General features: G+C 41.5%; 1 protein-coding gene across 13 annotated transcripts in view; it reads right to left on the reverse strand.

Annotated features, from left to right (window-relative positions):
* Window positions 1-4: 4 nt before the first annotated feature.
* The window catches only part of myocd (myocardin), a 550,512-nt gene continuing 534,901 nt past the window's right edge, over window positions 5-15,615 (reverse strand). For 5 of the 13 annotated variants that reach the window (XM_082544849.1, XM_082544844.1, XM_082544850.1 and 2 more), the window contains 11 exons: window positions 12,702-12,857; window positions 9,265-9,449; window positions 8,256-8,360; window positions 7,523-7,866; window positions 6,955-7,111; window positions 6,315-6,857; window positions 5,406-5,909; window positions 4,514-4,660; window positions 4,054-4,161; window positions 3,315-3,372; window positions 5-3,185 (listed from right to left, as the gene is read on the reverse strand). In XM_082544849.1, coding sequence (XP_082400975.1) covers window positions 2,572-3,185; window positions 3,315-3,372; window positions 4,054-4,161; window positions 4,514-4,660; window positions 5,406-5,909; window positions 6,315-6,857; window positions 6,955-7,111; window positions 7,523-7,866; window positions 8,256-8,360; window positions 9,265-9,449; window positions 12,702-12,857 — 2,921 coding nt within the window. In that variant the 3' untranslated portion in view covers window positions 5-2,571. The remainder of the gene's footprint in view (window positions 3,186-3,314; window positions 3,373-4,053; window positions 4,162-4,513; window positions 4,661-5,405; window positions 5,910-6,314; window positions 6,858-6,954; window positions 7,112-7,522; window positions 7,867-8,255; window positions 8,361-9,264; window positions 9,450-12,701; window positions 12,858-15,615) is intronic. The other 8 variants (XM_082544845.1, XM_082544854.1, XM_082544848.1 and 5 more) reach the window with 5 other exon arrangements.

Genomic DNA, 15,615 nt, shown 5'->3' on the forward strand with positions numbered 1-15,615 from the left:
TTATTGCTGTCTTTTTTTGTAGTATACAGGGACTTGGGCAAGTCAGTGGCCAAGCAACATGGAAGCTTCTGTCAGATTACTTTTCTCTTAATTAGGGAAAATTATTTAAAAATTTGTCAAAAATAATTAAAAGGACAGTAATTGTTCTGACAACAGAAGACAGGAAATAAAGTATTAGCTTTGACATATACTGAAGCTGGGTAATAGCTAACATGTAACCAGAGAAGCCACTCAAGTGCAACACTTCATTTTAACAAACAAACAAACAAACAAAAAAACAACAATTTGGTCAACATGACATGAGAACCATGGTTACAGAGGACACGAATAATTGGACGAGGTTTATTAGCCAAGGAACTGAAGTCATAATTTTATATTACTGGAAATGACATACATCTTTCTAAGATCAAAACCATTTACATCTGTCTGTAAAATAGCTAGGTGGTAATGTTAGCATAAAGACTGGAATAAGGTAGAAACACTTTATGTAGCTAACGCCTACCAGCACTTCTGGTTCAAGTGTAAAAGCAAGCGGACTGCCGTTAAAAATTTGCTCAAGCATAGAACATGAATGAAGAGAAAATACATATTAGTAAAGTTTTCTGTCTCCTCGGGTGTTCTGAGTGGGAAAAAAAAACATACAAACAAAATCTAGACTGCTAGTTCTGCTAGTATTAATTTTACTGCATGAAAAAAATACTTTATTTTAGCATTTTGCTAATAAAACTTGTATTATGTCTAATACTCACATTAAATAGAACAAGTTTATGTGGAGTAAAGTTAATATCATATTTTCAAGTTAATGACCAATGAGCTAGCTAAGATAATGCTAATTTGGAAAAGACGGTGAGTACTGTGAACAATGAATGAAGCCTACTGGGTCTTTTGAGAATGAATGAACAGATGTAACTAGGAACATAAAACAGAAGTGCTGGTAGGCTGATTCTGTGATTTGAAGACAAAGCCACTTCGGTCTGTCCCCATCTGTCAGTCTTTATGCAATTTAGGCTAACAAACTGCTAGCCGTAGCTTTACAGTCAGCGGACAGATATAAAGGAGGTATGCAAGAAATTATACTTATTTATTAATTTTTAATCTAAGTTTTTAGGTGCATAAAAATGCATTTACTAATCAAAACTAAAACCTTATTTGGTTCTGAGTTTGTCATTCTCACCTATAACTACTGTGCATAATAGGTTTATCTCGGCTGGCTTTTGTGAAAGTCTATTCTTTATTAATATCCAGTATTCACAGTAAAAATTTGATTATATTACATCATCCTATTAAGTGCTAAGAATTGTCAATTACAATTTTTTTTTATTTTTTTTTTTAAAGTAAGTTAGGAAAACATGGCTTTTCAAAGTGGTTCTTTTACTTTGTATCACATTCTTAAGAGAACTAATAATGAAGAAATGTCAGTGATCGATAATGGTACTTTTTTCATACATCATATAGAGCCCCAATCTGTTTTAAAGGAATGTATAAATACAGGATCAACTATAAATACAAAAGCACAAAATAAATAAATGTAAATGGGAACAGAAATGCTGGCATTTTAATGACCAAAAAAGAGAGAGAAAAAACTAGATGTGAGCTTTACATGGGTGGAGCCATCTAAATCACATCAGTCAACAACTTCCAGGGGAGCAGTCATTTGATATTAAAATTTGGGAATAAAAAGCTTTTGCAAATAAGGCAGCATTTGGCTGCTGATATAAACTGATAAGATAATTCTTTTAAAGGTGTCATCCTGTGGATAATAGTGGAAAACAAATAAGTACAAAAAGATTCCTTCAAATGACCTAACCTATACACATATACTAAGCTCAAGCAAACTGTGACAAGTGTTTATTAAGCTAGAGGTGCACAGTGAATTAAAAAAAATCATATTTACATCAAATAATGAAGTGATTACAGAAAGCATTTGATTTGTTGTTTGTATGTTCTTCCACACCTCTGACATAATATGTAGACGGCAACTTATCTCTGTCAGTTTTGATATTTACAGTATGGCCATTACTAAGCAATCCAATTCACCTGTTAAGTCCTCTCTGGGTTTTTTTCCAGTACAAATATATAACTCAAAGTACACAATGAAAGTCAAACTGTGTCTTCAAGTCAAAGCACTGATACTGTATTAAATGTTGGCGTAAAGTACTGTAATCAGGTTTTTAAGTTACATTAACGTTTCTTCTGACACTATGTCCGCTGTCATAAGTACTTGGTAGTTGTGCACATCAAGATCATGCCAAAAAGCACAAGGGCTTTAGTTTTTGAGTATGACGACAACATAAGAACCACATTTCAGTGAAGTGGAAAGGTTGGGATATGACAATTGTTCAATTTTCTGGCTTAGATTTCAGCTTTTGCATATCTGCTAATGGTTATACATTCCACTGGATCATAGCAAGGAGCAACACGTGAACATTTAAAGCTGTTAAGAACAGAATTAAATAGGTCTTTGGTATTGTCATAGCTAATATCAGAAGTCCGTGCAGCTAGTTGCAAGCTGGTGTCTTGAGTTCGATGGCTGGTATGCTGCTAACCAGCACTTTAGGGACAGTGTTGTTTTTACCAGTGCTCCAGGTGAAGGTCTGTGGCAGAGTTCAAATTAATGTCTGTTACATCCAGGAACTCGGCATTAAAAATGCTTGGTGCACTGGGTGGAGCAATGCTGAAGGCAGTGGCAGAACTGGGTGGTGTCAGGTCGAGCCATTCCATTGTCTCCCAAGCCGTCTCACTAAAGGTCATGCTGACCATTCCCTGCACCTCGGGGTTGGCGGATGCCTTACTGCCGATGGCCGAGAGAGACGTGTCCATCAGATCTCGGTTGCTCAGAAGTTTGTCCTGTTGTGGATGATGAGAGTGATGATGATTCTGAGGGCTGCTGTACCGATCAACCTCTCGCTTCCCTTCATCTTCCTGGCCCCCATCCTCTGCTGCCATTTTAAGAAGAGGTACCTCCCCTCCGCGGCCGACGGGACTGCCAAGCAGAGTGTCTGGGTGGCTCTCGGTGACGTGATTGGCTGCGTGGTCGTAAGGGAGCTGGTTGGGGGAGAGGTGCTCGTAATGTCGGTGAAACCACGGGATGAGGAGGCCGGGACACCCTGGGGACACAGTAATGTGAGGCATAACTTTGGTTACAGAGGACCTCTCCCTCTCTTCTCTGGCGTTAGCTGGCATCTCTTGAAGAGAAAGAGGAGAGGAGGGAGGGTCACAGCAGGTTCAATGTGTCAGGTAAGACTGTGAACAACGGGTAGTGATTTCAAATGCTTTCGTCTTCAGCCAATAGGATCTATAGAATGAATCCTTACCTCCACTCTCTATGAGCACATCCAAAAGCTCATCCATCTGCTGACTTCGGGTCAGTTGCTGTAACAGTAACAAAAAGTGCATTCCTTTTATCAGCTGAAATTTTAAACACTTAAAAAACTGAATTGAATTTGTTGATTTTTTTTTTAAACTTTCTAGCTCCTAAAACGGGACTTGGCCCCTTTTACTAGCTTTAAAAGATAGAGGTTTTTTTTGCTTGTTTCAGAGAAACAGAAATATTTTAATTGGCTTTAAAAATTTTAGATGTGCTTTATTTTGCTTTGCTGGCAAAATTAAGAAGGTAACAGAAATTTAGTTTTGCTCATAGTCAAAAATGTAGAGCTACAACAAGTGTTCTAATAATTATTAATTATTCACTTTTATGTCTAAGGGGGAAAATCCCTTTTATGTGCAAACAAAACAATACATTTCACAACACTGTAGGCATTTCTTTTACAGTTTAATATAATGAATAAAATATTTTGTCAACTGTAACAAATTTTTACATAATTACGATGGTTAAAAATAAAATCACTATAACGCTGTTGTCATAATAGCTATAAAAGTGCAGTGAACAAAGCGATGGATGAAAACAAAAACTACAACACAGATAAAAATAGAAGAAAGAAAAAACAAGACAGACCACAGGAGGAAGAGTGGAATGAGAGCAACGCCAAAAAAAGGTCAAATAAATTTCTGGCCAGCCATCTCTACTGAATTTTATCATGGATTTGAGTTTACCTGTTTGACTGCATCCTCATAGCATGGGGGCTGTCTTAAGTCAGATGCATCTGAATCTGAGCTACTGAAGGCAGGGGGAGGGACCTGGCACTTTGGCAAAACTGACATCTATATGGGAAATAGGTGAAAAGTGATATTAGTATATTATAGGGGGATTTACCCAAATTAGGCCCTCACGTTTAAAAAATCTCATCACAGTGAAAAGTTTACTCTAAAAAATGATTTGGCGTTGTCGTCTTGTAAAGGAAATGTCACTGACATGTCAAGGAATATATGATGAAAACTGATATGAAGTTATGACAAAATGAACTTCACAACAAAAGACAATAATACACAGAGACAGGCCACAAATGGAGAGAAGAAAGGAAAACAGTAACATACATGTGAGATGATTCAGCTGAAGTAAATGATGCTGATGTGACGATGCTGTAAAATGCTGGTCATGTGGATAGAAAATTACCTTTGGTTGCATGTTCTGGCTCTCAGCCTTAGCAGGGCTGCTGTTGTTGAGGCCACAGTCAGCTGAGCTGGGATAGACTCCCTGAAGACCTCTTTGGTCGGAAGGATAGGAGCAGTTTATAGGCGGACCGCCACTCTTTTGCTGCATCTAGTTAGCCAAAAATAAAATGCCCCAAACACGTTAGAAATCAACAAAAGAAGAAAAGACTAAAAAAACCCACCTAAACTAAAGAGAGCATATTTTGTATATGAAATAAATATTTACATATACTGTTTTGAACATGTTTTCAGAGATGCAGATGATGGGAAATTGTAAAAGCTAATGCTAGTTACATATGTTTCTGTGCTAGTTGGTGGCTGCCCACATTTAAAAATGTAGATAAGTATTATGTCGGTTTTCTTTAACTTTTATACTATATACATTTACTTATGCAGCCCACTGATGATGATGATGCCTAATGATTTTGGTGATCTCATGACAGCAAATACAGGAATATATAAATGCTAAAAGAAATCACAATAAAAATCAGAATATCCATAGAAAATAAAGAAATAGCAATATAAAGCTAAACAAACCTTGATTAGGTTATGTTTTTGGTAGCGTTTGTTTGCGTCCATATCATTCTTTCTGTCTCTAAACAGGATAGTTTGATAAAACTTCGTAGGGGTGTAAAGTGGGGTCATGTTAAAACATTGGTTAAATTATTGTCTCAAATCCACCATGGTCTTCAAGGTAAACATCTCAAAGTACATTAGAAGAGAACAAAGAAAACTAAATAAATATATATAAAATACAATACTATTCCCTTAAAAGTAAATACTGCTTCTTGTTTTAATTATATTATCTAATAGAAGTCAGTAAAATGGTCATTCTAAATATAAAGGCATCATACCTGCATGTTGCATGCTCTGTTGTTTCCCTGGGTGTGGGGGTGACTACAGCCATCCCTCCCCAGTTGAGGAGACAGCAGGTAGGGGTTGTTAGGAGATGAAGGCTGTGGGCTGCTGGAAGATTTTCTGATAGGAGAGTCTTGCGGTGAGCACTGTGGGCTGAGGAAGGTGGACATAGCGGTGGGGCTGCCAGAGGCAGGGCCTGTATCCATACACTGTGGTCCCCCGGGGACCCCCATGTTGGTAATGGAGGAACCGCAGTGTCCCATATCCTCTCTGCAGCTACCAGGAGGGCACTTAGGCTGTTTAGGGGAGGACAGAGGGCAGCTGGAGGACAAAGACAAAGGCTCCTGCTTGATAGTCACCCCAAAAAAATGCTGCCCCATCATGGCTGGTGTCTGGTGCTGCTGGTGGTGCATGGGAGGATGAGATGCAGGAGGGACCGTATCCTGTGTTGCTCCATAGCAACGTTTTCTCTTGTGGAGTTGCATCTTTAGCTCTTCAACCTAATAAGCATGATCACAGAGCATTCAATTTACAACTCAATACTTTATAAATAATAACATGATTGATTGTTGCATTAGTATTAGATGCTGCAGTTTCATGGCTGCCTATGACATAGACTTGATAAATGAAAATTAGCCTTCTTAACATCTCTACTTTACATCCACCTGTTGACTAGCAAAGCATGTAGTGGTAGGTTTAAGAGCTTGAAAAAAAGCAGACTTTTCACCTCTCATTCAAGAAGCACTGACCTATTAATTAGTGTGTAATCACATGGCCCAAGTTGTGAAAAAAGTCATGGGTCCAGCTTTTGGTTTTAGACCTGAGGAACCTCGGATGAGAGGTGAAATGCCTTCATTCTCTTAAGATCCACCATGAAGTGTTAGGAAGCAGAAACAGATCATCACCTGTCTCTGCTCCTGGTGCAATTTCCACGTCAGCTCCTCGATCACCTTCTGCTTTTCCACCAGCATCTTGTCTTTTTCGGCTTCTACACCATCCATACCACCAACCTCCCCCATCCTCTGACCTGCCCCACCCATGCTGCCACCTCCTCCTCCCCCAAAGCCATCCTCCACGCCGAGCTGGGCAGGAGATGGATGAAGGGCAAACTGTGTTGGCGAAGACATGGGCACATCGCTGAAGCTGTCGGGGAGTGAACCGCTGAGGGACAGCTCAGAGGAGGCCGGCGAGATGGGTGGGGTGGAGGAGGTGCTGGGGTACTGGTAATAGCCTCCCTGGGACAGAGCACTGGAGGAGGATGGGGACTGGTAGGAGGACAAGGACCCTGTGGGTGTGACAGGAAAGGTCATGGTGGTGATATCAGAGGATCCCGAGGGCGAGGAGCCGGTGTTGGAGTCTTTGAAGGGCCGGAGTCGCTCGATGAGGGCAGTCTTGGTGCCTGAGACAGGCATGCCACGAATACGCAGGTGCTGCCTCAGCTCTGAAACCTTGCAGGGCAAAAGAAAAAAAAGGAGAATAAAAAGGATTACATATGTATGTTAAGGAGAGAAGATTGTCAGAATGTTCCTCTCTAGTATCACCTACTTTTAGGTCATCCAGATTAGATGGCAGGGGCCCAGGTTTGACTTGTGCGATGTTGCTTTGGTTGGGGAATGTGTTCTTGACTGGAGAGGATGAGTTACTGTTGGCTGTGCTCGACGGGGCACTGGAACTACAAGCCGATAGTTGCTCACTGACTCCTCTGGAATGGAGCAATTGAAGAAGATTACCCAAAAGTAAATATATATATATATTGATGAGCCAAAACATTCTGACTGCTTACATTGGTGGGTGCACCACATGTTACATGGGTCTGCAGTATGTAAGATGGTAAATTAAAAACTGGATCTCATATTTACTGATGCAGATGTAAGGAGTTTATTATTGTTCTGACATTAACCATGGCTCAAACCTACAGAAAGTAATCAGATCCCAGATTTCTTCCCTAATCTACATCATTTTAAAGTCTTTCAGTTCATGTTTTTTGTGCTATTTACTGTTTTGGATCACACTTAAGAGTAAGATGTAGCATTACTTTTATTAACCCCCCCCCCCTACACAAGTTTGCAGTAGATAATTTGAGGAGATTTCGTCAGATATGTTCTCTACTTACTTCTGGGTGTGAGCTGGTGTGTGGGGTTGATAGCTGAAAGTGGGCTGCCTCTGCTGAGCCTGAGCCTGAGACTGGGCTTGGGCCTGCGTCTGCGGAGTGTGGGTATGCGGATGTTGCGACTGCTGTGTCTGCGATTGCGCATGAGTGTGTTTCTGCTGGCTGAGAATCTGCAGCTGCAGGAAGAGCTGCTGCTGCTGGAGGAGTCGGGCGTAGGCCGAATCCATGGGTGGAGGGGACTTCTCTGCCTTCTGGTCTGGAGGAATGTACTGGTGGTACTTGAGCTTTTTGACTTTAGGCTTCACATCTTTGGGCTTCTTGTGACGGTTCTTGTCGGAAGATTTAGACTGGTGGTAGAGAGGACGAGAAAGTCTGAGTTAGGGTTAGAAATTCATTTGTTAAAGTTAAGAATGTAAATGGCCTGCATTTGTATAGCGCTTTACTTAGTCCCTAAGGACCCCAAAGCAGTCATTCACCCATTGGTGATGGCAAGCTACATTGTAGCCACAGCTGCCCTGGGGCGCACTGACAGAGGCGAGGCTGCCGGACACTGGCACCACCGGGCCCTCTAACCACCACCAGTAGGCAAACATTGGGTTAGTATCTTGCCCAAGTTCGATCCCAGGCTGCTCCAGGCTGGGATCGAACCACCAACCTTATGGTTAGTGGCTGACCTGCTCTGCCACCTGAGCTACAGCCAGGTGGCAGATGATAGTGAGTTTAATGACAAACTGACCTTGACGATAGCAGGAACAGGTATTGGGGGAGTAGTCTGGCTGTTGTTAGCACCAGAAAGCCCCTCATCCTGGCTTTGATCAGGGGGGTCTCTGCTTACACCACCCTATCCACAAATAAAAACAAAGTACATTTACTTTTCCAGGCTGAAGTTAAAGAAATAATTACTAAAGTATAAAGTGTTTCAGTTTAGACGTAAAGAATAGTTTTCTTCTCGCTTCATTTGATAAACTGGTCTGTTGAGCTCAGTTTCACTCAAAGAGGTTTAACCTTGGAGTTGTTTTATCGTATCCACTCTACTGACAGACATCTGGTTCCAAACAATACTAAACAAGCACATGGCAGGATGTAATAAAAGTGAACGACTGTATTTACGCAGCTATTTTATAGTCTTTGGCAACTTTTTTGCTATTGTTGCCTTAGATTTCATGCATTTTGCTCTGACTGTATCTGTTTTCTTCTCATTTCTTCTTCATGATTATAAAGGTAAATTGAACAGACAGGGAGACTGCTTGACAGTTTATAATCCAAATAGAATAATTATCCCTAAAATGCTCATGTATTGATGTTTCCTCCGCAAAAGTATTCCAAAAAGCTTTAAACAAACCTTTGGGCCTGACATGACGCACAGAGGGATGATGATTCAGTTGGAACATTTAAGAGGCAGAGGTCTAAGAGATATAAACAATTGTGTTCTGGCACAAATTTCAGTTGAGGGACCGTTTCTGTTGGTGAACGTTGGAATGAGGTCACCGTGAGTGAAAGGTAAGCAGCAAGCATATAAAGGCAGCTGTGCCGCCAGCATGGCTCAGCATGCAGGAATGTGACACCTGCCTATGTCAACTCAGTCCAACAGTGGAAAACAGAGGATGTGCAGCTCACTCTGCTACCACAGGAGGGCAGCAGAAATAAACTGGTGGTAATCATAGCTGCTCAGTGTGGGAGCTTGAGTGAAAGAAATGGATAGAACAAAGGAGAGGAGAGGAGGCGTGTTTGTGTGTTTTTTTGACCTGTCGTTCGCTGGTGAGGGCAGGTGAGGACGAGGAGGAGGCCGTACTGCCGACAGCCTCAGATGAAGGGCAGGCCGAACCCTGCGACTCATCACTGTGGTGCTGCTCTGGAGACAGACTCTCGCTGCTGCTGTCCTCCTCAAATGCATAGGAGTCCTCTTGCTTAGGGAGCTTACCATGGTTTACTGCAAGAAGAACAAAAACAGAGATACGTGGGGGTGTCAGCGATGTAATATCTATCAGCCTAGACCCCTTTTACACCTAGAAACAAAACAAAACAAAAACTGTAAGTGCACACAGAATGCATTCGGATCGTCTTCAATCTGCCAGGCGTGCGTTGTTATCAGACATAACAGAAATCTGCACAGTGTGACTACAGCCTAAAGGAAATGATCCACATAGAAACTTTAAAGATCACCTAACCTAACAGTGTCTAGCAGCATTGCTACAATTGACATGGGATGTACCATCTAACTCATTTGCATACTGAGACACACATCAGGGCTGTTACAATATTACTATGCTCAAAAAAATTCCACATAACATTAGTACAATCTGTGAAGAAAATTTGGAAAAATGTAGATAGGTGAATTAAACTAAAGTGCAAAATCTAACCAGAACTAAAAGCAAAGCAAGTATAAACTGTCACAGTCATCATCGATATACAATTATCACAAGACCTATGATTCAAGACACTAAGAGCACATTTTAATAACCGAGCATGCTTCAATATGTTCCTTCCAGTTTTTTATAGCCTGGATATTACAGTTATTGAAACAGCCAATCAGTACTGCTGCCTCCAGCCGGCTGACAGTCAGACTTTACCACCAAACTACTTCATCTGCAATCTAAAACAGCAAATGACCAGTCGCAAGACTATTGTGTTCAACCTCAACCTGTTGTTTTAGTGGAAACGGTTCTCAGTTTAACACGCTGTTCTGTTACTCCAGCACTGTATCTGTGGAGGTTCAATCATTCTGTGCTCTGTAGTTTTAAATACACCAGGCTTTAGTTACACGTGCTGCTGATAGGGTAAGACCTTTGTCCCACAAACCAAATGACAGCAGAATTTGTCCAAAGCGCCTTGAACACCATTTCAAGAAAACATTTCATTCAATCCACAAACCACTGGACCCTTTTCACATCTGTTTTTGTGAAACATTTTTTTTACCTGCTCCTTGGCTGATTGGATGCATACTGCATGCTGCACACAATGTATGTGAGTAGAGGTATTCACACACTGCCTGTCACTCACACCTAGTACAGCACTCAGCTCGGAGGTGTTACGCTGTGTGGGTAAGACACTCACACAACCACTTTACCTCTAGAACGCTCCTGATTGGCTGGCCCGATAGGGAACTCAGCTTTGATTGGGGTAGTTAAGAGCAACTATCTAATGGAGCTGAAGGGACAGAGCCAGGGAAGGAGGTGGTAAAGGCTGGAGTGTGGGAGTGTGTGTGTGTGTGTGTGTGTGTGTGTGTGTGTGCGCGCTGAGAGGTATAAGATTCTCTTTTTGTATCCAAACATGTGACAACCAGGAACAGATTCTGGTTTCCATCACAGTACCAGGTCCATTCTGTGCAACTCTATGACCTTGCAGTACACACAAACACACACTCGGCGAGCTTACTGCACAGCTTAGTAAATAGCATTGTCCTAAATGCCATTTCCTCCCACCTGTTCATGTTTAAGTCTGTAGGGAAAAACACCAACACGGTCTGTGTGTGAATTTACTCGGTGCATTTTCGCTCTGCTGCACAGTCCAGGACTCTTTAAGATAATTTGTTGTCACCGGGAGATTGAATTGGCAGAATTACAGGAAATCTGCACGCCACGTACGCTTCCTCTTTTCACATGGCTGGTTTACAAGCTATGGCGGGTCAGGCAGTTTCCAAAATTACCGGACAGAGGTTGAAACAATCACTGGGAGTGTTATGTAGGGAGATATAGAGCTTTAAGGTGAGGGGTTAATGCTGCAGGCAAAGGGGGCGGGGTGGGGGTCACAACAGCCTGGTCCTGTCACGTAGTTTTGTAGGTGGCTGATTGGAGCCAGTCAGAGCACAGACAAAAGAGGGGGGGGGGAGGATGAGCAGATAGGTCCAAACATACAGGCAGGTACGCCCACACATGTGGCAAAGGATGCACTCTACACGCACACACATCGCAGACTTCTAAAGAAAAAGGGTGGACCCAAATACAGCTGCTGTTCATCTCGATAAACGGAGATCCCCTTCTCCGGCAGAGGTATTATAAACCAGCTGACCGCAGCCTGCCGGCTCCTTTGTGCAACATGTTTACTGGAAGCTTAAGGAGGCAAACATAAAACCGCTAAAACAGCAGAGTCGAAAGAAAACTCGCTGCACTGCTAAGAACAGAGAGAGTGAGTAACATGTTGGACCCAAACAGTGTGAGATGTGAGCGGCGTGGTGGGACAGCTCCGGCCCTGCGCTTCACGCAGTGCTAAATCTTTGTTTAAGCATACACGATGCACCGAAGAGCACTCCTCAAACACTTGAGTCCATAATAGACATTTGTAAATGCTGATTGCTAAGCACCTTTTTTTTTTTTTACATGGATTTTCTTTCTTTCTTTCTGGCTACAAACACAAATGTTCATTTTAACAGCCCTCATCCCTGTTAAGGCATTCAAATTTAATGTACAAAGAAGAATACTTTGATGCATAGGTGGTCCACTAATCAAGACCAGAATTCAAATTTTGACTTGAATAATGCATTTTGATATGCCTTACAAAGCTTGACTGATCAGAAAGATAAACAAGAACACATGGGCAGGTTGTGAAAAATGCTTGTTCAGATGGTTTATATCCCTCATATTTTGTGGTAATACCAGTGTTTTATTAATAGAAATAAGGAATAGTGATAGTAATTAATAGTTTTAGTAATTTTAGTGTTTAAAACAATTCCTCTAAAATTCCTGTGTTTCCTGAAACACTGTAATATTTTCCCAAAATAGACTTTGCTGGAGAGTGCAACATTAGCGTGGTTCACATATGCAAAAATAGACCAGGTTAAAATAAAGAGAAATATCATTGCTCATACCTATAAACTTGACTTTAGCACATGACTCTCCAGCACGAGAGAAAAACAAAAGGGGTTGTGATGCATTGAAGACTCTGATCTGTGCAGACCCTTTGAAGGTCTTATCATTTGGAATAATCCGTTTCTCCTGTTAGAAGACTAAACGATGTGACCGACGTAGCAGTGCAGTCCACTCAAGTACAATGCTCGTTTGAGTAGCTTACAGTCTGCCTCATTAATGAGTACACACAGTCTGTCAGTTAGAAGGGCCCTTTTACACAAAACAAACTCTACACCTAAACTTTAGTTCCAAACACACAAGCATATAAACGCACAGGCTAAGGCGCAGCGGGTGTTAAAGTCGGGTTACACCACGTGGCGGCGTCTCTCCACTGATACCTGTCATCGTGATGGCAGAGTCTAGGGGAATGATATTCTTTTGCACCAGCTCCATGGGCCCTGGCCTGAGAGCCAACTTCTTATTCAAGTCCTCGGCGAGCTGGGCTCGCTTTAGCCTCAGCTGGGCTTCCAGATTGGAGCCGCCTGAGGCCGGGTCTGGATAACACAGAGCAGGACCACAACATCAACGACATGGGACACACCAGGGAAACACTACACTAAAGGAGTGGAGAGTAATGAAGTACATGCTTAAAAGTATATTTTTATGTTTGCAGTTGAAAGTATACTTTGATATAATGCACTTTAGCCGTGATCACAAAGATCCTTAATCCATTTGTTTGACAGTGACTCTTATTACTTTTAAAGATTTAGATGGTCTATGTTGTCCAGAATAACTTACACCGATCATGCATAACATTATGACCACCTGCGTAATATTGCCCGGTCTGCCTTAGCCTGGTAAAACAGCCCTGACCTATTGAGGCATGGACTCCACTAGACCCCTGAAGGTGTGCTGTGGTATCTGGTACCAAGTTGTTAGCAACAGAATTTGGAGGTCAAGTCAACTCAAACTTGTGCTCCTCAAACCATTTTGCTTTGTGGCAGGGCGAATTACCAAAGTTTTCCCAGCAGGACATTTTCCAAAGCATCACACTGCGTCCGCTGGCTTCCCTTCTTCCCATAGTGCATCCTGGTGTTCAGCTAATCAATGCACACTCCAGACTGGGAGCCTCCCACAGGAGATGCTCTGACCCAGTCGTCTAGCCGTCACAATTCGTTCCTTCTCAGACACACTCAAATCCATACACTTGTACATTTTTCCTGCTTCTAACCAATCAACTTTGAGGACAAAATGTTCACTCGCTCCCTAATATATCCACCCCAGTAACAGGCGCCATGATAAAGAGATCATCAAAATGTTATTTACTTCACCTGTCAGAGCGAATTATGGTATGCCTGATCAGTGTATAATGACTCCATAAGCTAGTTAATAATGGCTCCACCTTACCCTTATACTACATGCTAACATGAAAAGATCTCTGATAAGTATGCAGTAACGATTTTGAGCATCTTCCAGATATAACTTTCAAACAATTCTGAACTAATGTTGAAATTCATTTAAAAACAAACCATATAACCCGATCCTTCAATACACCGTTACTGCGGTCATTTCTTAGAGGATTCAGGTAACTGACAGTGTCACTGGTGATCTATAAGTGGGATAATGTCCTGCAATTAATGAGCGTGGGCTCTGTGTCTGCATTTTTATGCAATCCTTCTCCTCCTCTCCACCTTTCGGTGTGTCTGTTCTACGACTATAAACACAGATGATTTCTTCGCGTCTCAAGAGCAAGCTGTGAGAAAGCACAACTTGGCGGTTAAGCTGGCACACTTCCACTGCCCTACTTGAAAGACAAGTTAAGGTCACATGGCTGTTTTTCAGTAGCAAAAAGAAAACGTTGCATTTTAGGAATGCACCTGCAGCACACCACGAATTCATAACAGCAGATCTGCTTTTCCTGTACGCAGAGAGATTCTGCTCATAATATTTCTACACTTTTCCTTCTTTCCTTACAGAACATTTACCTGTAACTTGATTGGGGTATTTTTATAACCACGTATGGATGACAACTGTGATATTTAAAAATATTATATCAATAATGTCAGTAATTATAAGAATATGGCAAATAACTCTTTGTGTATGCTTTGTTAATGCAGACTTTAGTTTTTCGTCTTATTGTGAATGTTGTCGTTACAACACCCACAGTAACCAAAGTTATAGATGATGTTTAGAAGTAACAAACTACAATAATTTTGAAGTGATATCAGGGCTTTTTCCTCATCTGTTTATTAAATTCCAGAGTAAAATGGTCTTCCATTTAAACCTCTGTTCCCTTTTTTATCATATCATTATTAATCTACACACTTCTGCATTCAGCTGCTATCTCCACACTTCTTTTATCCTTCAATAATCAATATTTACATTTTGGATCAGCTGTAATATCAGTCCAGCTGCTTTTACTCCTAGTACAGTCTGAATACTAGAAAAATAAATGGAGAGGCTCTAATTAAAGGGTTGCAGTGGGTAAGATTTTCAACTTTCTACAATCTATCTCTGTTAAATCCTGGATAAATAATCAGGGCCAGAGCTAACCTGGCTTGGCCTACAATCTGTCCGCAGCACTTGCAGGACTGATTACCAAGCAGTGCGGAGAGCGCACCAGATCAGTTTGATTATCTGAGTCCAAGAAAGAGCAACAGCACTTATTTGGTCAAATATAATTTTAGTGGGATATTTCAGAGGGATGACATAGGATCCAGCGCCAACAAAGAAATGAATGATACTGAGCTTTGTGCTGGACAAGTTAGAGAGAGTATTAGTGTCTGATGAAAAACGGATCTGAAATGTAATGCTTCAGAGGAAAAATGGGTTTCATCAAAATCAAGATTAATGTTCAAATATTAGGCATTTTTAAACTTTAGATAAAGCAAATATTATGCTAAAGATCTCAGTCAAAATAGACATCTATCAATCTCTGACAAAAGAAGACGAAAAAAAGGAAGAGGCAGACGTTACTAAAACAGGATGAATGAGAAAGGAAAACACAGAAAGAAGGAAGGAGCAGCATCAGGAGGTAGAGAATAAAATCTCTGGCTCTCTTCCACAGCATGTCTTTATCCTGTCTTCCTTCTCTCACCCCAACTGGTCATGGCAGATGGCCCCGCCCCTCCCTGAGCCTGGTTCTGCCGGAGGTCTCTTCCTGTTAAAAGGGAGTTTTTCCTTCCCACTGTTGCCAAAGTGCTTGCTCATAGAGGGTCATATGATTGTTGGGTTTTTCTCTCTATGTATTATTCTACGGTCTACCGTACAAATATATAAAGCGTCTTGAGGCGACTGTTGTTGTGATCTGGC

The sequence above is a fragment of the Aulonocara stuartgranti genome (genome assembly GCF_965226115.1).
Source record: "Aulonocara stuartgranti genome assembly, chromosome: 8".
NCBI lineage: Eukaryota > Metazoa > Chordata > Actinopteri > Cichliformes > Cichlidae > Aulonocara > Aulonocara stuartgranti.